This window comes from Clarias gariepinus, chromosome 20 (assembly GCF_024256425.1).
Source record: "Clarias gariepinus isolate MV-2021 ecotype Netherlands chromosome 20, CGAR_prim_01v2, whole genome shotgun sequence".
Taxonomy (NCBI): Eukaryota; Metazoa; Chordata; class Actinopteri; order Siluriformes; family Clariidae; genus Clarias; species Clarias gariepinus.
The window spans coordinates 17,292,007-17,316,119 of NC_071119.1; the positions used below are offsets into that span (position 1 = coordinate 17,292,007).

Sequence of the window (24,113 nt, forward strand, 5' to 3'; positions counted from 1 at the left end):
TAGACCCTTTACAGATTTAAATGATGTGATACACTTATTTATACAATAAAAAATGATGGAGCATGTTAGGGTTAGGGTTCGATTTTCCGGTTAATGCAAGTGATCCTGCCAGCAAGTCCGCTGACCCCTAATTAAGAACTTGTTATGTATATAGGGTAGGACTCCTTTATGGCATGAATATCACAAAGTTTATAAAATTTTAGTTTAGATTATTTTATTTTATCTTATTTTCAAAAGAAAGCATATGCCATACTCTTATACAACTGAGACCAGCCTGGACTGTTAGTCTACCATCTTTTCAACCCTCTTCAATGGAAGATTTTCAATCTTTAAAGTATTGTTTTACTGAGTCCATGCCCATTGTCGTTTCTGTTCTTGGCTAACAGAAATGAAACCCAATTTAGTTATAGCTTATAGGATTGATTGTAGCTTTAATGCTTTGTGTAGTTAATGATGATGCTTTTCTGCTCACCACAGTTAAAAAATAAAATGTTACGTCAGGTTCTCCAAATATCTGTATCTAGATGATGTATGCATTGTCCTGTTGCTGCAAACTTGGAAGCTTGTATGCATGCTGCAGAAGCAAATAGGACACCAAACTCCGTCACTCCAGGAGCTTTGAGGAGCAGAAATGCAAAGCTCATGCAAAATCCTGATAAAGGGCAAGACCTTGGATTAAAGACATATTTTGCAATGTTGCAACCACTGAAAGAATCATTAAATTATTTCATAGCAAAATTAAATTAACTACTACTACTACTACTACTACTACTAATAATAATAATAATAATAATGTTTAATTTAAATAGTAACAAACACCCAGTTTACAATTACAAAAAAAACCCAATATTTTTAAATATAAAAATGAATTATTACATACATAGTTTTGCCACATTACTTGTAACACTCAGATTAAAAAAGATTACACGATGTTACACGAAAAGAAAGATGTGTGAAGAGAAGCTCCTGTGTGAACAAGAACAACAAAACAACGAATAATTCAAACAACCCAAACATGTATTATACAAAAGGAATATTGTTTTTTTTTTTGTTGGTTTTCTTGGTTGGTGCACCTTTTTGTTTAGTTTTTTGTATAATACACATTTGGTTTGTTTGAATTGGTTGTTGTCTTGTTATTCATGTTCACTGTGTTTTAAAGTGCCCTGACACAAAGAGACGGATCTCTCTTTCTGTGTAACATCGGGTGATCTTATTTTATTTGAGTGTTACATACTGATCTTGTGTTCCTCATACTGGGTGATTAATTAAATCAGTTTTAGGCAAAACATTTGTACTTTTGTCTTTTTTGCAGCAAACTTGTACCAAAGTTTTCTTAAATCAGATATAGATTGAATTATGCGTCAGTTGTCATGGCTGTATGATTTTTTTGAATTCATATAATTTATAACATTTATGTATAAATAAAACCTACATTTAAGCTTCTTGTTTTATGCTTTTTACTTAAAATGTTCATGTAAGGCAAATTCCATCTCATTTGTAAACACAAAGTGCATTTGCCTTTTAAATAACCTACATAAACATTTAACACAAAGCACCAAGTGGACAGCTGAGAGCTGAAAATGGTCAGAGTGGTGTCTTTTTTTATGTCAAGCAAGGTATGTAAGAAATCCCTTTATACTGTGCTGTAATAGAGTAGTTTTGGTATAAGGCATGTCATATAATTTGATGTGCACAGTAAAAGTCTGAATATTGAGAAGTGAATAATATGTTGCTTTCTTGTTTCTCAATTTTTCTTTTTTTCTTATTTTTAAATGTTGTAAATGATCTAAAGTTGTTTTTCTATTTTAAACAGAAAATGAAGAACTCTCAGAGGCTCACATTTCTGTTTTTAGGTAAGGTCTGATTTTCAGTATCCTGTAAATTATTATAAAAAAATTAAAAAAATTAAAAATGAAAATATTTTTGTATAGATTACAAAAAAACTATTACATTACCTTCCTGTTACATCTCTCCATAAATGGGCAATAAGCAAATGCTTTTTTTGCACAGGGGTATGCATTTTTTCATCACGGTGGATACTGACCCATCAGAAAGGTAAGAATAAGCTGTAGTACAATATAGAAACACACAAATATTAAACGTTTGATTTTTTTCCCTTAATTATAATTGAGAAACTATGTTAACTGCTTTTATAAAAAAATATTAAATTTTCCTCTTGTCTAATCCTTCTGTTAAAGCATGTGTTCAGACAACACTTAAATGACATTTTTGCACAAACTTGTGGAGTCCATGCCAGATATCTGAAAAATGTGTATTGAATATGTTAAACCATTCTAAAAGCTGTTCTAAAAAACATTGTGGCAATATTACCCTGCCAATATTACGGATGGTAGGACACAGTTGGTATTTGATTGTTTTTGAAAGGTAAAGTTACTGATGAAATGATGTTAGACCAGTGCTGACTACATTACTTTAAATGACTAACCCCACCACTTTGTTGCAAATATGATGTAGTGATGAACAGAGCGAGAAAAGCAGTCAATTGATCACATTCCAGAGACCCCCTCCCAGTCTGCATGTCAAGACACATGCCTTTCAATGAACAAAGGCATACAACATGGACACTACTTTAAACCATCTTTAAAGTGTGCCAGTAGGACAAAACGCGGATACATATACTTACTCAGTATGTTTTATTCCTGTGTGTATGTTTGATTATTCTTCATAACTTTAAAGGTGTAATCAGCATTAACAAACCCCTTTTATTAGATAAAGGAAAGAATGAGTGGGTAAGATACGTAATGTTTGATGTCAATCTAAAGCTGGTTTTATTCAAAGAACGTTGGTGAACACGGGAAATTGGTAGCATGAACCGAGCTCACGCAAAATTACTTTATAAAGGATATTAAAAACTTCAACCGGATGGGCCCCACGTGACAGCCAAAACACCGGGCTAAGGTATGTACAAAAGGGGGAACCACTGAGGTGTGGCTAAGCCCCGCAACCACATCCGATTTGACCAATCACCTGTGGGACTGACTGACCCTGAAGGAACAAAAACCCTAAGGAAATCTACAGCTAAGTAAAGTTAACATCACTACTGCAACCTACAACATCTTTCAAGCAGCTCGGGCTCAGTCTTTCATTTAAGAAAGCAGCTATTCAAATGCCAAACAATTGAAGTGCAGCCATGCAGCACGCACTAAACCTCAAAAGGAAATAAAAAAATAACCGCTCCTTTCACGAGGAGTATTCAAACTTCATGAATGACATGTTTGAAAAAGGTCATGCAGTCAAGGTCCCTACACCTCCCCTAAATCGACAAGATGGTCAAGTGTGGTATATATTGGTCATGGTGTATATCATCCTCAAAAGAAAAAAGCTAAGGGTGGTTTTTGACAGTGCTGCCAGCTATCAGGGAGTATCATTAAATAGCGAGCTCCTACAAGGACCGGACCTAACAAATTCAAATTCAAATTTTATTTGTCACATACACAGTCATACACAGTATGATATGCAGTGAAATGCTTAGACAACTGCTCGTAACCTAAGGATATAAATAGGAAATACATATGAAAATTAAAATAAAGGGTAAGTTTAACTAGGGAAGAATAAAATAGAAATATACAAATAAAAGTTAAAAATAAAATATCTGTACACAAAATACACAATATAGAAAATATATGGAAAATATATGAAAAAATGTAAAACAATAAGAGCAGCCGAATGAATGGTAATAAAAGAATGGTTATGTCCATGGTTCTGCAATTCACATATTAAAAGTGACTTGTGCAGTGCAAATATGCTTAAAGTGCTTTGTGCTGGAGTGATTTGATGTGATTTGATTTGATGACCACGAAGTGTAGTTGTGCAGTGGCCAATAGTGTAAACAAATGTCCAGAATGTCCAGTGTGTATGTAAAAACCAGATGTGTGGGTCAGTACTGTGTGGTGGTGTGATTGTGATTAAGAGACTGTATTGCCTGCGGGAAGAAGCTCCTCCTCAGTCTCTCTGTGTTGGCCTTTAGGGAGCGGAATCGCTTTCCTGACCTCAACAGAGAGAACAGTCCATTGTTGGGATGGCTGAGGTCCTTCACTATCTTCCTGGCCTTAGTCCAGCACTGCCTGCTGTAGATTGAGTGCAGGTCAGGAAGCTCCGTGCGGATGGTGCGCTTAGCTGATCGCACAACCCTCTGTAGAGCTCGTCTGTCCTGCATGGTGCTGTTCCCGAACCAGGTTGAGATGTTTCCCGTCAGGATGCTCTCTATGGTTAAAAGTTCCTGAGCACCTTGGAGGGCAGTCGGAAGTCTCTCAAGCGTCTGAGGTGGTAGAGACGCTGTCTGGCCTTTTTCACCACGGTGTTGATGTGACAGGACCATGACAGGTCCTGCGTGATGTGAACACCGAGGTATTTGAAGCTGTCCACTCTCTCCACTGGGCTCTCGTTGATGACAGGGGTCTGGTAGTTCCTCTCCCGCTTGGTGCTGAAGTCCACTACCAACTCCTTTGTCTTACTGACGTTTAGAAGGAGGTTGTTCCTCTGGCCCCAGTTCTCCAGATTCCTAATCTCCTTCAGGTAGGCCGTTTCGTTGTTATCAGAAATCAGGCCCACCACGACGGTGTTGTCAGCAAACTTAATGATAGTGGTGGAGCTGGTAGTGGCCACACAGTCATATGTGTACAAAGAGTACAGCAGGGGGCTCAGAACACAACCCTGGGGGGCTCCAGTGCTGAGAGTGATGGAGGCTGAGACATGTCCGCCCATCCTTAATGCCTGTGGTCTGCCAGTTAGGAAGTTGGAGATCCACTGACACATAGATGAGCTGAGTCCCAGGTGCTCCAGCTTGGTGGTGAGTGTGGAGGGAATTATGGTATTAAATGCAGAGCTGTAGTCGATGAAGAGCATTTTAACATAATTCCCCCTTCTAGTGTCCAAGTGAGTAAGTGATGTGTGGAGGAGATGTGAGATTGCATCGTCTGTGGAACGATTTGGACGGTAAGCGAACTGTAGTGGGTCCAGTGGGTCGGGTAGTGATGAAATGATGAAGTCTCTGACCAGGCGTTCAAAGCACTTCATCACTACTGAGGTGAGGGCTACAGGGCGATAGTCATTGAGGGAAGCAGGATGAGGTTTCTTTGGGACAGGAACAATAATGGACTTTTTGAAGCATGTAGGGATCACCGACTGAGATAAAGAGATGTTGAATATCTCAGTGAACACAGGTGCTAGCTGGTCTGCGCAGGCTCTGAGAATACGGCCTGAGATGCCGTCTGGTCCTGCTGCTTTCCTGGTGTTCACTCTCTTGAAGGCTCTCCCTCACGTCATGCTCGGTGATGATGAACGCATTTCCGGTGCTGGCAGTGTCTTCCTGTCTGCAACAGTTAGCGCCGCTAGCATTAGCATCGCTAGCGTCTTTAGCTGCATCCTCGAAGCGAGCATAGAAAGTGTTCAGCTTGTCTGCCAGAGTCACGTCCGCGTTCGTCATACCGGTTGTTGGTGTTTTATAGTCCTTTATTGTCCTTAATCCCTGCCACAGGCTCCTAGAGTCACTCTGTTGGAGTTGTGACTCTAGTTTCCTCCCGTAGCCCTGCTTCGCTTCTTTTACCAACCTCTTGATTGGAGATGTAGTTCTAATTATTGATGAAGGTTCTCCAAGAAATTCATGGGTCGTCGGAAGAATCACGAAAGTGTTTCCTGATAAAAAAGGACTTGTGAGACGTGTGCTGGTTAAAACTAAGACCAATACTCTGGAAAAACTAATTGACAAGCCTCATATGTGAAATGGACTGTTAACTATTACATAATTAATATGGTTATCTTCTTTGGTACATAAAGATACAAATACCTTAAGTTAAATAGTAAACAAAAGGGTTTAAAAGGTTAAGAAGGTTTAATTTTGTGGCTTCATTGTTAAAAACAACAACAACAACAAAACAACAAAAAAATGTGTGTAATTGTCAGTCTCCCTGCCCTTCAATTAGGGGCTGGAAATGTAGGAGCTATATTTCATTTTGTGATTTGTTGTTGTGTTTATTTCTATTTCATTAGTTAAGCATTTAGCATTTAATTTATTAGTTAGGCATTTAGTGTGATAAATGCATAGTTGCATGTCTATCATGCATGTTGGCTGTTGTTAAGATACGGAAGTGTGGAGGACACAAGCTTTTGACCGTAATATCGTGAGCTGAAAAATATAACAAATAAGTTGTTGTAACGATAATTCAAGACCGCAAGCTACAGGACACAGTAAACAACTTGTCGTGACCACGGTGGATGAAACTGTAAGAACTGTTGAACTTTGATGTTAAAAATAAAACAAGAGACAAAGAATTCAACAGACGTCAGTTTCGTGAGTAACCAAGTGTAACAACAAAGATACGCGTCAGAACTTGTGAATAACATGCCCGTACATACACTTATCAACTTATCAACATACACTTATCAACAAGTATCAAGAATGTGCATTTTATATGAATGTCCATATGAATGTCAAATATGAGACACAATCACACACAAACTCTCTCCGTGCATACACATGAGAAGCGCGCATGGACACACACAAACTCTCCGTGCACGCACACACAATCTCTTTGCGTGAAAACAACGTGAATAGCCTATATACAGTACAGTACATGTATTTGTCTTTGGTGCATTTCTGTCCGAGAGTGTCTGCATTTTTATTGATAAATTGCGAGCGATTAGCAGCATTTTGATCAAAACGGTGCCTTTTGTAAAGTAAAAATATGAGCCGCTGGTTTCCGCACGGCAAAGAACAGCTTTATTTTTTTCAGTCATAAATTCACAATCACATTCCAGCTCTTATTCCCAGCCGTGGTCAAATAACGGATAAAATAATTATTCACTGCTGGACACAAATAGCAAAAAACATGATGAAAAGCCTGAAGCACATTCGAAGGACATTTGCATAGTTAACACTATCAAATTATAAGTTAGCCTACTATCAGGTAATTAAATTAATTTAATTTAAGACCATTTAAACCGGGGCAATGCCATGTCTTTCATAAAGTCCTTCCATGCGCCATCTGGTGGATGTTCAGTGAAGCACAACACATTTATTTAAATTCCCGAATGTTGTCTTAATGGTGACATCTGTATTAATGGTGAAAAATGCGTTGGGCATTGTGTGCACATTAAAATGTCTATATTTATTGATGGACATTGATGTCATTTGTTGTCATTATTATGTAAACCCTACAATGATTTTTAAACCAAATTCAATCATAATTTTCTCCTCTCTCCGCTGGAATACATTCTTAAAATTCCCATAGAACATTAATTGTAGTGTTTGTTTTAATTATTTTTTTCTACAATTAAACTGATGCATTGAGTGGTACTCAAACCCTAGTCTTAATATTAACCGTGGTGCAAGCTAACCACTGGTCCATTATGGAACATGCTGTTCATGGTAGTGAATGCATATATATTCATTTACATTTAAGGATTTGGCACAATTCTGTCAAGGAATACCCCTATACTGTTTGTTCGCCCTGCTACCCTGCCCAGGGAACTTACTTTCCAGCCTCGCTGTTGGCAGGACTGACGACAACGCTCCAGTTAGCGTCAGTGGAGGGCCAGACGCTCCAATTAGTCTTTGTGGAGGCCCAGACTCTTCAGTTAGCCTAAGTGGAGCCCCAGACCAACCAGAAAGGCCTGCTGATGGACCAACCAATCCAGAAAGCGTCTCGGGTTACTGTGCTGTAACCCTGTTCCCTGAAAAAGCTGGAACGAGATGCTGCGCGAAAGCGCTATGGGAAACGATTCCTCGTGACCGGTTTTGAAGCACGTGTGTAAAACATGCCAAATATTTTGGCATGTATAACATCAGGCAGGTGACGTCAACCGATGAACTGCAACTGGAGGTTATAAATAGGCATGAACCGGAAACCCCCTTAGGTCAATTTTGTCTAAAGGATGTCCAGTCGGGGAACAGGGTTACAGCAAAGTAACCCGAGACGTTCCCTTTCAAAAGCTACACTCGATGCTGCGCAAAAGCGCTATGGGAATGAGAATACCCACTCCGCCGCACTGCAAGTGTCTGGCCCCCCAGGGTTGTGTAGTGTGCGCACAGTCGCCCCAAGGAGTTTAGGCGTAATTCTGGGATGCTGACTCAAGGACCCGCGAGCCTGGTATCCAACTATGAAGCCTGACAGATGTCTTGCGGAAAGGCAGCCTGCCGCATGACATACTTGGAAACCCCTCTTGCCAGAGCAATTGATGAGGTAAGCTTTCTGGTCGAATGGGCCCTAATCACTAAAGGCGAAGTGTGCCACGCGCCTTATAGGCTAGGGCACTAGCATCTCTAGCCCGACTCGTCTAATAGCGGCTGCCCTTCGGCTGCGGCCCCAAGACAAATGAAATCTGCTCTGATTTACGCCACTGGCTAGTGCGGTGGTGTACTGTAAATCCTGAAGAGCATGAACTAAACACAGTTGATAAAGTCTTACTGCTCCGTAGCTGTAACGGCGGAGAACAGAGGCTTCGAGGACAACTGCGAAAGATAGTTGGGTGAGGATGCAGAATAGCTCTAGCTAGCCAATGGCAAAGCCTAAGCACAATAGAAAGGCTGATGAGGCCCGCGAATAAGCCGGCAACCAATGGTGGTGATGGTGGTGGCCGTTAACGGTCACCGTCATGGTCCTGAGGCCTTTCTACTCTCATTTAACATGGTCCTCAGGTCCGTTCTCCTCGCGACGGCTCGTAAAGCGCAGCGACCTCCACCCCGGGGGTGCTCGGCTCGCCACACTCTCTCTCTGAACCCTACGCCTTGGGGCGGCCAGAGCTGAATGGCCAACAACTTCGCCTGTTGGGCACGGCAGGAAAGGAACCTCACAAAGGCTTCCTCATGGAGTTTTGTGTCCCGAAACTTGTTCATGATGTTCGTGACGGCGTCACCGAACAGTCCGGAAGGCGAGATAGGGGCGTCAAGAAGGAAAGCACCATCCCTGTCTTTGATGCCCGTAAGATTAAGCCAAGATTGTAGCCACCAAGGCAGCCATGGAGCGGCCAATAACTCCAAAACACACACTCCAAAAACGCTGCTTCGTTAGCAGCCCCACCAATGGTCAAGTCATTTAGCAAGTCAGCCTGGTATGCCTGTAGGACCGCCATGGTGTGCAGAGCAGAACCAGCTTGACCTGCTGCCTGACAAGCCTTCTCCACCAGCGAAGATGTCAATCTGCATGGCTTGGAGGGGAGCGTGGGCTTTTCCAGGGAGAATGACGTCCCAGGAGAGAGATAGCCCGCAAGCGTCTCTTCTATCTGGGGCATCACCACATAACCTCGTGCTTTTGCATTAATGACGTTCTAATAAAACGAAGTCGATAGTACAAAAATACGGGGAAAAAAGACTTACTCCAAGAACGAGATAACTCGTTGTGGAGGTCATCAAAAAATGGGAGAGAGCGGCGTTGTGGCTCCATCTCCTGGCCACCCGACAGAAATCTGTCATCTAATTTAGATTGTTTTGGGTGAGCCTGCTCCTGTGGCCAGTTAATATGCAGTCCTTCGGCTGCGCGCGTTATGACTTCGAGCAATTCCTCGTATTCTCTATCATCTTTAGACGATCGTTCTGAGAAAGCTACTTTCATTTTCACAGAAGCAGGAGAACGAATCTCTTCAACACACCCACGAGAAGCACCTAAGTGCACTCGTGAAGTGTAAGGAGAGACTTTGGGATCGGGGGAGAGGGTGAGAAAAAGGAGGGACTCCGTCTCTCGCACCTCGGCCAGATCTGCTTGTGATCCCCTCGAGTGCAGCGCGGCTCGTGGTTTCCTTAAAGAGCGCAAAGCGCGTGAAGCAGCTTTATGGGAAGAAGATCACAGTGCTCACACTTTCCATTAAGCCATTCGAGAGCGTGCTTTCCACCGCCCTCCACGAGCGTGCATATCGCCCTCAAATTTTCGCAAGGAGGGGGACATCTAAATCTAAACTCCGCCATATTATCTGGTGAGTTTTAGAAGTTTTAATTCTGGTTGTTTATATTTTATTATGCTTTTACTGACACGCGTACAATGCGGTAAAGAAAAAGTTCTGAGGAATGTTGCCGCTTCACTCCTATTTACAGTGGTGTAAAAAAATATTTGCCCCCTTTCTGATTTCTTATTCTTTTGCATGTTTGTCACATAAAATGTTTCTGATCATCAAAAACATTTAACTATTAGTCAAAGATAACACAAGTAAACACAAAATGCAGTTTTTAAATGATGGTTTTTTATTATTTAGGGAGAAAAAAAGTCCAAACCTACATGGCCCTGTGTGAAAAAGTAATTGCCCCCTGAACCTAATAACTGGTTGGGCCACCCTTAGCAGCAATAACTGCAATCAAGCGTTTGCGATAACTGGCAACGAGTCTTTTACAGCACTCTGGAGGAATTTTGGCCCACTCATCTTTGCAGAATTGTTGTAATTCAGCTTTATTTGAGGGTTTTCTAGCATGAACCGCCTTTTTAAGGTCATGCCACAACATCTCAATAGGATTCAGGTCAGGACTTTGACTAGGCCACTCCAAAGTCTTCATTTTGTTTTTCTTCAGCCATTCAGAGGTGGATTTGCTGGTGTGTTTTGTACAAAAATATTTTCATTGTTTATGACAATTAAAATTTTCACACATTATATTTTTATTTAGTTTATTTATTATTTATATTAGCATTGTCCTGATGCAGCACCCAAGATCGCTTCAGCTTGAGTTAACGAACAGATGGCCGGACATTCTCCTTCAGGATTTTTTAGTAGACCGTAGAATTCATGGTTCCATCTATCACAGCAACCCTTCCAGGTCCTGAAGCAGCAAAACAACCCCAGACCATCACACTACCACCACCATATTTTACTGTTGGTATGATGTTCTTTTTCTGAAATGCTGTGGTACTTTCACGCCAGATGTAACGGGACACGCACCTTCCAAAAAGTTAAACTTTTGTCTCGGCGGTCCACAAGGTATTTTCCCTATATTGTGCAACTGGCAACCCGGCCTGTTAGTTAAGAGGGCTGCGTTCCGATCGGTAAGTAGTTTCTGAGAAGTAGACTGCACAGGGAGCAGGAATCACACTTTAAAGTACACTGCGGCACGGACAGCAGCAATCGGCTCTCCACTGCTCTTCCTGTGATATCAAGGATGTGAAGACCTGAATTTTAGCGACTTAAATTACCTGAATTTTTGCAACTTGAATTTGTAAGATTGAAAAATAATGAAGATTGTATTTTTAACACTTAAGAATATTTTTGAACTGCAATTTAGTAACTTGAATATTTTTGCATTGAATTTTAAATGCTTGGATTACATTTTTACTTGAAATATACAACCACAATATATTGGACTGGCAAAAAATTCAAACATTGTAAATGCTCTATGTTTTTTTTTTCAATTCAGATTAAATTGCAATGCAGAAAAATTCAAACATTTTTATTGCAACAGGTTTTTTTTTTCAGTTAATGTAATTCAATGCGCTTAGCATTAGCGCTAGGTGGAATGTACACTCTAATCCTGCCCACTCGCCATGCTTCCAGTTCCTCGTACACCACTTTCGATGTCCTTCCTACTCCACCCACCGGCAACGCCGAAGGGTGGAGGCCTGGTTCCCGCAGCAAGCTGAGATCACAGACATTTTTCCACAGCTCATCGTGAATGTACTTATTGAGGTTTTTTTTCAAAATTGTCTGGTAGTGTTATATACAAACATTGGTCGCGCCAATGTCCATTTAACGTGTAAAACAAACATGCTACGACACCAGGCTGCTGCGTGATATTGCCGTGCCACCATCTTAGATCCAGTTTAGTAGTGATGAATTGGGGGAGGTTTTGTGAGATGATCCTGATCATTCTGGAAGGGATCTGATCTGAAAAGCAGGTAGCATACATTCTGTAAATGTGGTACAGTTCTGTTGTGTAGGAGATTGTTTTTTAATATTTTTAATGGGTAATCCATTCAACATTATTTCAAAATCATTTTATGAAAATCCCCTCCTAGCATTCAAAAACAAAGTTTTGCAAAAGTGTTTTAAGTGGTGGATGTTGTACCCTAATTATATAATTTTAACTGTATGGCATGGGTTCCTTCTGGGTTTTGGACTGTGTACACATAAAAACATGTATAAATGTGTATACATATGGATTTTAATATAAAGTGTGTGTGTATATAAAATGTTATAATCTCTTCTCTTCTCCAGTCAACTTGGCCTTAGGGGGAATAGCAACACAATCTTCTATATCTGGAAATGCTATTCCCAAGTTGGCTATTGATGGAAACACAGCATCTTCCTTCAGTTCTGGCTCATGTACCCATACAAATACAAACTATGGTCCATGGTGGAGGGTGGATCTGTTGGCAGAGTATGTTATTGGGAATGTAGTCATTACAAACAGAGGCGACTGCTGTTCAGAACGGATAAATGGTGCAGAGATTCACATTGGCAATTTCCTAGACAACAATGGCAACAATAACCCCAGGTGAATTATTAATAAATAAATAAATAATAAGTTATACAGTACCAGTCAAACGTTTAAACACACCTATCTATTTCAGTGATTTATTCATAAGTTATTTCTTTTCTTGACTCTAAAACAATACAATCGATTTCAAAACTATGAAATAACACTGATGTTATTAAATATATAAAAAAAACAACAACAGTCAATTGTTATTTTAAGATACAAACTCAACTGTTCAGGATCTGGTATTGCAAAAACACAATGGTCACGTGCAAAAACCCATCAGGCACCATGATGAAACTGGTGTTCAAGAACACTATCCCAAGAAAGCAGGACCGAAACTTACCTCTGTTACAGAATTAATAGTCTAAAAAATTACCACTTTAAAATACCTCATATTGGCATTATGAATTATTTACAGGGAGCAACAAATACAGCTATTCAAAAGAGTTGCATTTATACAGTGCATCCGGAAAGTATTAAGAGAGCATCACTTTTTCCACATTTTGTTATGTCACAGCCTTATTCTAAAATGGATTAAATAATTTTTTTTCTCAGTATTTTACACACAACACCCCATAATAACAACATAAAAAAGGTTTACTTGGGATTTTTGCAAATTTATTAAAAATTAAAAAAATGACAAAGCACATGTACATAAGTATTCACAGCCTTTGCAAAATTGAGTTTAGACGCATCCTGTTTTCCCTGACCATCCTTGAGATGTTTCTGCAGCTTAATTGGAGTCCACCTGTGGTAAATTCAGTTGATTGGACATGATTTGCAGAGGCACACACCTGTCTATATAAGGTCCCACAGTTAACAGTTCATGTCAGAGCACAAATAAAGCAGGAAGTCAAAAGAATTGTCTGTAGACCTCCGCGACAGGATTGTCTTGAGGCACAAATCAGGGGAAGGTTACAGATTTTTGCTGCTTTGAAGGTCCCAATGGGCCTCCATTATCCGTAAGTGGAAGAGGTTTGAAACCACCAGGACTCTTCCTAAAGCTGCATGGCCATCTGAACTAAGCGATCGGGGGAGAAGGCCAGTCAGGGAGGTGACCAAGAACCCGATGGTCACTCTATCAGCGCTTTAGAGGTCCTCTGTGGAGAGAGGAGAACCTTTCAGAAGTGAATACTTTCCGGATGCACTATATATATATATATATATATATATATATATATATATATATACACACACACACACCACTTTATCCTGTATTCAGGGTTGTGAGGGGTCTGGAGTCTATCCAAAAGTTCTAAATTAATCAAATGTGTTAAAAAAGCTAATATTGACAGCCCTGAAAATTCTTTGTTTATGTAGTTTGGAATTGTGATTAATATTTTTAATATGCCTAATTGTAAAATGAAAACTATTAAAAATTACACAAACTATTAATTTTTAAAGAGCTACACATAAGCTATCATTACTGGTTGTAAAGTCTTTTTTTAATTTTTTTCTGCATGCTTGTCATATCCTTTCTTTCTCTATTGTTCCAGATGTATTGTTATCCCTAGCCTCCCTGCTGGTGCCTCAGCAAGTTACACCTGCAATATGAGGGGTCGTTATGTGAACATTATCATTCCCAACATTAACCAGGTTCTCACACTTTGTGAGGTGCAAGTTTATCAAGGTTATATATTTATATTCAGATATTCAGGTTACATTTCCATGTGTGTATACAGTGTGTGTGTGTATGTATGTATATATATATATATATATATATATATATATATATATATATATATATATATATATATATATATATATAAAATGTTGAATCAAATTTTTGTAGGGCCTACTATTAAGTGGGAATTTCTAAAATTAAAGATTAAGAGCAGTGAGGATCTCAGCAACCCTACCATGAAAGAGAACATTCTTCAAAAGGTCTGTGTTTGTAAGAATATACACTTAGTAGTCTGTTTATAAGGTTCACATACACCTTGTACCTACAGTCACCGACCATTACTGATTGTATTTCCTTAGATCCACCACATAGTTTGCTGCCCCTGCTCTTTTAGCAAAAAGGGGCTTACTGTTGGCTGGACTACTACTCAACCTGCCAAAGACCCACCAATTTTTATTGCTTCAATTGATACACATGTAACAGTCCATTGCCATATTCCGTCACCATGTTATTATCACCACATGTTGTTTAGAATTTATTTAGTTGCAGTCTAGTAGCATTTCCTTTCCACAAAGTAATTCAAATCAAATTCACATTCTAATTTTATTTGTCACATACACAGTCATACACAGTACGATATGCAGTGAAATGCTTATACGCCTGCCAGTGACCGTAAAAGAAAAGAATAGTAAAAGCTTATACATAAGAAATAATAGGAATGAAAGAAATACTTTAAAAATAAAATTAATTAGTAAAGTATGCTGTACAAAGTAAAATATACTGTAATAACAGAAATACGTTGGAAAATAAGATTAACTAGTGCAAATGTACTGTACAAAGTAATAGTAAAATAAACTCTACAAATAAGAACAAGATATCTATAAAAAGCAAAATATTAATATATAAAATATAAAAATATAGAAAAGAAAGTAGAAATTTGTCCAAAACAGATTTAGAATTTTTTTAATGGCTGTGGTTGTCATGAACTAACCCGGATTGAACAGAAGACGTAGCGATTAGCGGTTAGCCCTTTGTAGCGTGGATGGTAAACCCAAACGCGGAAGCTAGCGAGTAGGCAGGATAACCACGCGAATTAGTCTAAGGACTCTCTCGGAGGGAGAGCAAGGGAAGAACACAAATTCAAGCCGCGCCCTACAAACACACACTCGAATCAGAAAGTAAACCCAAGAAAGTGAGTACTCACGTAATGGCAGACGGATGATCTGAACCGACATGGGCGAAACTCAATGACTGAGCAATGTGAAGCGCCATCTTGGCTCCTTTTATGCTTCCTGTTTGTCGACCGTACTACTTCCGGGTCCTAGTGCCGGTCGCAGAGCGGGTGTGTGTGACAGTACCCCCCCGTCCAGGACCGACTCCTGACGGTCCTGGGGTGGAGGATACCCGACGACGGTAGTCCCTGATGAGCTCGGGGTCGAGAATAAACCGGGCCGGAATCCAAGATCGCTCTTCGGGACCGTAGCCTTCCCAGTCGACCAGGTACTGGGTGCCTCGGCCCCTAGGTCGCGAATCAAGGATCCGGCGTACGGTGTAAGCAGGGCCACCGTCAATGATCCGGGGAGGAGGAGCAGGGGGGGCGGGTGGAATCATGGGAGAAGTGGTGAAGGGTTTCAACTGAGAGGTGTGGAATACCGGATGGATTCGGAGCGCCGCAGGCAGCTGGAGCCGGTAGGTGACAGGATTGATCCGGAGGGTGATGCGATAGGGGCCGATGAATCTGGGTGAGAGTTTCCTAGTTTCTGTGTGGAGGTGAAGATTCTTAGTTGACAACCATACCTTGTCACCTACATTGTACAGTCGTCCCGGAGGGTGTCGGCGGCGATGTTGAATGGCGTAGCGGGCGTTGGCCTGTTGGATCGCGTGGTTGGCTTGTCGCCAGAGCCGCCGACACCGGCGGACCAACTGTTGGGCTGACGGTACGTCAACCTCCGGTTCCTGGTGTTCGAACATGGGAGGTTGGAAACCGTGGCATACTTCAAATGGGCTTAGGTTAGTGGCCGAGGAGGTGTGGAGGTTAAGCGATAGTTCCGCCCAGATGAGGTAGCGGGCCCAGGAGCGCTGGCGGTCGGCGATGAAACATCTCAGGTAGCGCTCCAGTTGTTGGTTGGTCCGCTCCGTCTGACCGTTGGTCTGGGGGTGATACCCAGAGGATAGACTGCAGGTAGAGTCGATCAGACGGCAGAAGGCCTTCCAGAACCGGGCAGTGAACTGGGGCCCCCTGTCCGAGACGATGTCTTTCGGGAACCCATGCAAGCGGACTACGTGTTCTAATATCAGCTCGGCTGTTTTTTTGGCTGACGGGAGTCCGGCGAGAGCCACCAGGTGCACAGCCTTGGAGAACCGATCGACGATGGTCAGGATGGTGTTCTTTCCCTCGGAGACCGGCAGGCCCGTGATGAAATCGACGGCTATGTGTGTCCAGGGCCGACGCGGAACGGGTAGTGGTTGGAGTTCCCCTGGCGTTGGCTGGTTATTGTCCTTGGCCCTGGCACACACAGGGCACGCCTGGACGAACTCGTCGACGTCCTTCTTCATCGATGGCCACCAGAAGGCGCGCTGAATGAATTGGAGGGTGCGACGAGTGCCCGGGTGTCCAGAGAGTGGCGATGAATGTCCCCACTGAAGAACCTCCACTCGCATGGGTTGTGGCACGTAGAGTCGTCCAGGTGGCACACCTGCCGGTTCGGTCTCCCCGGTCTGCGCCTGGCGAACTCTCGTCTCCAAATCCCAGTAGAGTGGTGCGATGATTTTTGATGCAGGAAGGACAGGTGCGGGGTCCACCCGGGGGACGTCTTCCTCGTGTTGTCGGGAGAGAGCGTCTGCCTTGGTGTTCTTGGATCCCGGGCGGTAGGAAAGATGGAAATTGTAATGTTCAAAAAATAATGCCCACCGCGCCTGCCTGGGGTTGAGTTGTTTCATGTTTCGGATAGTAATGAGATTTTGGTGGTCGGTCCAGACAATGAACGGCTCCCTGACGCCCTGGAGCCAGTGACGCCATTCCTCCAAAGCCCACTTTATGGCCAACAGCTCGCGGTCCCCTACCCCGTATCGCTGCTGAGTGGAGTCAAACTTTTTGGAGAAGAAACTACACGGGTGTAGTTTCTGGTCTGGACCTCGTTGGGAGAGGACGGCCCCGGCGCCCACATCCGAGGCATGCACCTCCACAACGAAAGGTTGGTTTGGATCTGGGTGAAGAAGGATTGGTGCGGTAGTGAATCGATGACACAGTTCGTGGAAGGCGGAGATGGCGACCGGGTTAAGGGTGAAATGATGGAATGATGGGCGAGTCAGGGCGGTTAGGGGTGCTGCAACCGTACTGTAGTCCCGAATAAAGCGACGGTAGAAGTTCGCAAACCCGAGAAATCGCTGAAGCTGCTTGAGGGTCTTGGGTAGGGGCCAATGACTCACAGCTTCCAGCTTCTGCGGGTCCATGGCCACACCCTGGGGCGAGATGACAAAACCCAGGAACGTGGTGGAGCGCTCGTAAAAAGCGCACTTCTCCAACTACCAGTACAGTTGATGGACGAGCAATCTCTTTAGGACCGCCCTGACATGTTGGACATGTTCTTCGACTGTGCGTGAATAGATTAATATGTCATCTAGATAAACAAATACCCACCGCCCTAGCATGTCTCGGAGGACATTGTTGATGAATTGTTGGAAGGCGGCGGGTGCATTGCAGAGACCGAAGGGAATCACCAAACTCTCATAGTGTCCTGTAGGTGTAATGAAAGCCGTCTTCCACTCATCACCCTCTCTGATGCGCACCAAGTTGTAGGCGCTCCGAAGGTCCAACTTAGGAAAGATGGTGGCACCAGAGAGGGCGTCCAGGGCTGAGTTAGTAAGAGGCAAAAGGTGTCGATTCTTGATGGTGATGTTGTTGAGCCCCCGATAGTCGACACACGGGCGAAGTTCACCGCCCTTTTTTTTCACAAAGAAGAACCCCGCGGCGGCGGGTGAGGAGGAGGGCCGGATGGTGCCTTGACGAAGGGCGTTAGCTACATACTCCTCCATCGCCTGCGTCTCTGTGGTGGATAGGGAGTAAAGGTGGCCGCGGGGTGGAAAGGCACCCGGCTGAAGGTCTATGGCCAGGTCGTAAGGGCGATGAGGAGGCAGGTGTGTGGCACGCTTCTTACAAAATACTTCAGCCAGGTCCCGATATGCGGTGGGGATGGCGTTGGTGTCGACGTCGGGGGCCTCGGACTCCCTAGAACACGTCCCAGCCGGTGCCCGTAGACAGAGTTCGGTGCAGGTCGGCCCCCACTGTAATATCCTGTTCTGTGTCCAGGAGATGAGGGGGTCATGTTGGAGGAGCCACGGATGTCCAAGGATGATGGGAGGTGATGAAATGGAGGTGAGGTGAAACTGGATTGATTCGTGATGCTGGTCGATGATGAGGGTGATGGGTTGAGTCTGAGCAGTAATGGGGCTGGATGAGAGGGGGCGACCGTCTACAGACGTAATCCGAACAGCCCCTGGAGGGGGCTGTTATCGCCTCTGGGATAACGCCTCGATCTTTACCCCCAATTCTTTGGCATAGTTAGAGTCAATAAAGTTACCCGCGGCACCGGAATCGATGAACGCAGTACTTCGGACCCGTTTGTGGCCAAGTTGGAGGTGTACCTGGGCCGTGAGACGAGAGACGCTGGAGGTCGTGGCAGAGAGGTGAAGATGGCCCGGTGAGCTGCTCCCATCGCTCACCGAGCCTGGGCGTTTCCCGGGCGACGAGGACATACGGCTCTGTGGTGCTCAGCTGATCCGCAATACGCACAGAGCCCCTCTCTGAAGCGCCGTTCTTGTTCTGCAGCGGTCAGGGAGGCGCGTCCTAGTTGCATGGGTTCCCCGGCTCCGGTGTTAACCACGGCAGGAGGTTGAGAACCAATGTGTTCAGACGTGATGGAAGTGGCTGGGTTCGATGGTCGTTGAGTGGTGGAGGCGAAGGTGGGTGCTGGCGGCAGGGTCCTCGGGGCTGGCTTCGGACGAGAAAGAAGGCGCTGGTCGATCCGGAGAGCGAGCTGAATCAGCCCCTCCAGCGTGGCAGGAAGTTCTCGCCCGGTTAGTTCATCTTTGATCCTAGAAGCCAGCCCCTCGTAGTAGGATGTCCGGAGCGCGGCTTCTCCCCAGGTGGTCTGGACGGCGAGAGTGCGAAAATCAGCTGTATAGCGGCTCACGGACGATTCCCCCTGCCGCAGGTGGTATAGCTTGGTGTCAGTTTCCACCTCGCTCGCAGGATGTTCGAAGGTTAGCTTTAGCTGGCGTGTAAATTTCTTATATGAATGGGCGGTGTCTGAATCGGAACGAAGGACTGCCGTGGCCCACTCAGCTGCCTGCCCCGATAGCAACGAAATGAGAAGTGCAATGCGCAATCGATCTGTGGAGTATTTGGTGGAATTAAACTCGAACACCAGATCTAGTGCAGTTAAAAAAACACTACACCTCCCGTCCGTGCCGTCCCATTTATCCGGAAGGGAGATAAACACATCAGAAGTTGAAGGAGAAGAGGAGGGGGGCGGAGCTGCAACCACCGCGAAGGGAGGCCGGTTAGCCGCGCTAGTAACAGCTTCGCGGAGAGCCGCGTTCTCCCGCCGAAGCTCCGCCACCTCGCGGCGCAAGGCCGCGACGTCTTGGGCGCTCCGGCGAAGAGTAGCAAGCTCCCCGGTTAGCTTGTCGATTAGCTCAGCGTGCCGGTTCACCACATCGTAGAGGTGCGAGTGATCCGCTGGGTTTACCGCTCGAGGCTCAGTCATTCTGTCATGAACTAACCCGGATTGAACAGAAGACGTAGCGATTAGCGGTTAGCCCTTTGTAGCGTGGATGGTAAACCCAAACGCGGAAGCTAGCGAGTAGGCAGGATAACCACGCGAATTAGTCTAAGGACTCTCTCGGAGGGAGAGCAAGGGAAGAACACAAATTCAACCCGCGCCCTACAAACACACACTCGAATCAGAAAGTAAACCCAAGAAAGTGAGTACTCACGTAATGGCAGACGGATGATCTGAACCGACATGGGCGAAACTCAATGACTGAGCAATGTGAAGCGCCATCTTGGCTCCTTTTATGCTTCCTGTTTGTCGACCGTACTACTTCCGGGTCCTAGTGCCGGTCGCAGAGCGGGTGTGTGTGACAGTGGTGTGCAAGTATGCATAAAAAGTGACTTTGTAAAGTGTCTTATTTAAAGTGATTTGTGCCGTAAAGTTACAAAAAGATGGTAGTTAGTCCTGTGTTGTGTTGTGGTTAAGAGACCTTATCGCCTGCGGAAAGAAGCTCCTCCTCAGTCTCTCTGTGTTGGCCTTCAGGGAGTGGAATCGTTTCCCAGACCGCAAGAGAGAGATTGCGGTCCCCATTGTAGATGGGGAAAGAAAAGCACAACATTATCTCTGCTGAAGTTTGTAAATCTATATGCATATAAAGTGTCTCATATATTATGTGAAGTATTGTGTAACACATAATAGTACTTTTTTCTAGATAAAATCTGCCAATCTACAGTCATCTGTATTTCAAATTCGCTGGACAATGGAACCTGAACTGGAAACCAAAACTTAAGATAAGAAAGGTTAGAAGAATACTACTATTACTCGTACTCCTATTCCTTTTAGCACCAGTGCCATTACTTAAATTAGCTTGCATGAAGAAATAGTAGGATAGTAGTCCTCAGCACTATTTAGCTTGATGGGATTTAAATGATTGCTAATTGGTCAATGACAGCCATGTTTGGTTCATGATTGGATCATCATATCCTCATCATATCATCAAATCATTTACATATTAGCACATATACTCTGCTCACTCCCATCCCCCCACCCCCTCCCAAAAAAAAGGTACCTTTGGATTTAACTAAGCAAATATTTCAGAGCTTTTGAATAATTACTACAGTAATAAATATGCTTAGTTAGCAACATGTTTTACTGTATTACTGAGTTTCAGGAAGCTCAAAATTATTGGCTTGCATCAAGCCAGGAGAACGGATAGAAATATTGTTAACATTACTGGAATCAGGTTAAAAACTGTCTACCAAATTATTAAAACCTATGCAGAAGAAATGTGGCTGACAAAAACCCATGCTAGAGTGTACTGTAAATGGAGACCACTTAAACAGTTACTTAAGTCTCATCATAAAGATTAACAGTTGGAATCACAGCTGTTTAATAAGGAAAGTAAAATCAGACAGCCCCTCTCACCCCCAGACACATACATAATGCGACAAAAATCCCAAAGGACTGCTACTAAACAGCTGTATGGACATAATAAAAGATTATTTAAAAAAAGAACTATGCCAACAATAATAACACCAAAATCAATGTAAATGCTGTAGCAAGAAGCAGTTGATCATATATTCAAAGTTAAACAGAAATGATTAGTGTCAAAGATTTTGCAGGTAAAAATTGTTGCAGAAATTTAGTATGGCCTCATGTGATATAAAAACATTATTTGTGTCACGATTCTTAGGTCGGCTTGAGTGTTTGCGTGGCATAACTGCAGAGGCGAGCTGGCGGTTCAGTAAAAAAAATTTATTTAACTCAAAACACAAAAGTAAAGCTCTTTCTTTTGAGCACTTCTGAAGCTTTAATGTAACAGCTTACAAAAACACAACCGACATAAACCATAATTATAATAACAAAAGCTAGATTTTGTTCTCTATTTACTGTATAATTAAATTGATTACCTTCCTCTGTTCAGGTAAATGCCAACGTCACCTGACCGAGGTGTAACCTGTGAACTGAAGTTTCCACCTAAACAGAACCAAAAAACAAACGACAAACAAAGAGTCTTTGGGCGCATCGGCGCCCTCTAGGGGTTAACCCTTACAAGTTGAACCCAGATCATAGTTTTGTGAAACAATATTATGTTCCCAGACAAGTGGAAAGTACAAAGTTCAGAAGATACTGCCATAATAAAAAAAAATCTATTGAAGAATAAAGGATCATGAATTACTAACACATCCCTTTTTAGTTTTTGCCTGACATGGTGTACCCAAAAAAAAGAAAGAGCACTATTTCCATGTAAATTGAACTACATTAATGATACTGGTCTCGTTTGAAAGGTTATACCATAAAATTCTCCCCAGAACAAAATGTAAGAATTATGGACACAGAGAAACATAGGATGGAATGGATTATTAAATTTTTGACTGAATTTTAAACTGATCAATGTCTATATGACTAGGTTATTAGTTCTCAGTTTTCAGCTAGATAGTTCTCAGTTAAAGACATTAAATGTTTTTTTCAAACAGTTATCACAATACTATAAAATTCTATAAAAATCTTTAAAAACCTTACTGTACAAAATTTTCTTTTACAGTGCAAAAAATGTATATAGGCCACCAAAAATTGTATTTTTGATTTCAATGACTTTAATATTAGTGACGTTGACATAAGTTGTAGATTTGGACATATTGTCAGTTGTTTAATATGTACAGTATATACATATTGCATGCAAGGACATTGCCACTGATTGTGATTATAACAATATATATATATAATTTTTTTTTAGAAAACACTGTTTTCTCCTCTACTAGACATTTTAAGTCCTATCTGCCTGCTAATCATTAGTTATTTTTCAGAAATTTTGAGGTTTCTGACAATCCTCTCATTCTGTTCCATTGTGACATCTCTGTCAATTTACATCCCTTTGCTTTCTTCCTACAGGTCCATCTGCCTCCAGCCATTACTCCTGAACACTGTGAGCACGGTGAATGCCTCTATTCTATCACTATTCATCACACTTTGACAAAAGTCATGCATTATTATTGCCTTTGTACAATAAATATAGAAAATATTTTATCTAGTGTATTGTATTTGTGTCCTTTTCTGAGTCATGTTCCATGAATAACTGAATGCTTTTATTTATATATCTAATAAAGTTACATTTGCTCTCTAACACAAAGGGAAGGTTTCTGCTAAAATGTATTAAACACTTTAAAACTGTATATAGTCACTTGAAACTTAACCACACAACTTCTTTCTATTACATGATTAGTGAAATATAACTACCAGCTTTACAAACATTCTCATTGTTTTAATTTGTAGACAATGACTCACTACAAAAACACAACCAAAGCATAAGTTTACTATATGGTACATGAAACCCAACCAGCATATTATTAACACTTAAATTGTATGGTTTAATCACTATAAATACAAATTAGGATGATTTGTCCATTGTGAACAAATTGTAAGATACATTGTGCTGTAGTGTTTTGGCATTTGTCATGTTTCTGACTCAATTAGATAAATATATAGATTGGTAGAATCTTCCCAAACAAGATATTCAATGTTTATTTACATAAAAGTAGCATACTTTTAACAATATAACTGTTTTCCTTTTACAATATTCTGTTTTCCTTTTCATGGTGTACTGACATGGTGTATACTTTTTTCATGCAATAAAAACTGTAAACATTAAAGAAAGTATAAACAATTTTTTTATTTTATTAATCTCATTTGATGACCATGAACGAAGGTTTAGAGCAGGAGAGAAAAAAAAACTAATTTTTGTCTTTTTTTTATAATAGTGGTTCGGAATTATCAGTTAAAGATCTTAATATACTGTATTGTTAAATAATGGAACAAATGGCGTGTGGTGTGGCCTGTTCTCTAGTTACACTTGTTACTTTATAACTAATCAAGTACTGTATAACTAATCCATATCTACGTCAGATATGAAAGAAAGGCAGGATCCAAATGCACTGGATGTTTGGATCTAAATATTTAAGTAGAGCTTAAATATTATAAGGATAAACATGAAAACTATGACTATGGCTTGGAACTATTGTTACAGCTAATGCAAAATTCCAATAACAATCAACACAACATACTGAACAGCAACACTACTCAAACACAGGCTGTATATAAACAGAGATTTATTTAGGAGAAGAATTTTGGTATGACCCTGGACATGGGCACAGGGTCTGAGCTGTACCAGCAGGGTGTACCTGATGCTGAGCAATGGTGGAAGCACAGTGTTCTCAAAGCCCCACAACCGCAGTACACTGTTGTGTGTAGCTATACATTGCAGAGTATAGGTCAAGCAGAACTAGGTATATGTCAAGTAGAGCAT

At 42.1% G+C, this 24,113-nt stretch overlaps 1 protein-coding gene across 2 annotated transcripts; it reads left to right on the plus strand.

The window, feature by feature from the left end:
* The first annotated feature begins 1,589 nt into the window (after positions 1-1,589).
* Positions 1,590-22,791, plus strand: LOC128508390 (fucolectin-1-like). 2 transcript variants are annotated; one of them, XM_053479710.1, is made up of 8 exons: positions 1,590-1,616; positions 1,814-1,853; positions 2,011-2,055; positions 12,148-12,427; positions 13,909-14,042; positions 14,205-14,296; positions 20,523-20,610; positions 22,703-22,791. In XM_053479710.1, the coding sequence occupies exons 1-7, from the start codon at positions 1,605-1,607 to the stop codon at positions 20,598-20,600; spliced, it is 681 nt and encodes a 226-aa protein (XP_053335685.1). In that variant the 5' UTR covers positions 1,590-1,604; the 3' UTR covers positions 20,601-20,610; positions 22,703-22,791. The 2 variants fall into 2 exon arrangements, with proteins under 2 accessions (XP_053335685.1, XP_053335686.1); XM_053479711.1 differs by lacking the exon at positions 14,205-14,296.
* The last annotated feature ends 1,322 nt before the right edge of the window (positions 22,792-24,113 follow it).

Excerpts from the sequence above, each read along its gene's own strand:
- LOC128508390 (XM_053479710.1), top strand. Across the intron at positions 14,043-14,204 it reads TGAGGTGCAAGTTTATCAAG|GGCCTACTATTAAGTGGGAA; the intron begins GTTATATATTTA and ends AAATTTTTGTAG. Across the intron at positions 14,297-20,522 it reads AAGAGAACATTCTTCAAAAG|ATAAAATCTGCCAATCTACA; the intron begins GTCTGTGTTTGT and ends ACTTTTTTCTAG.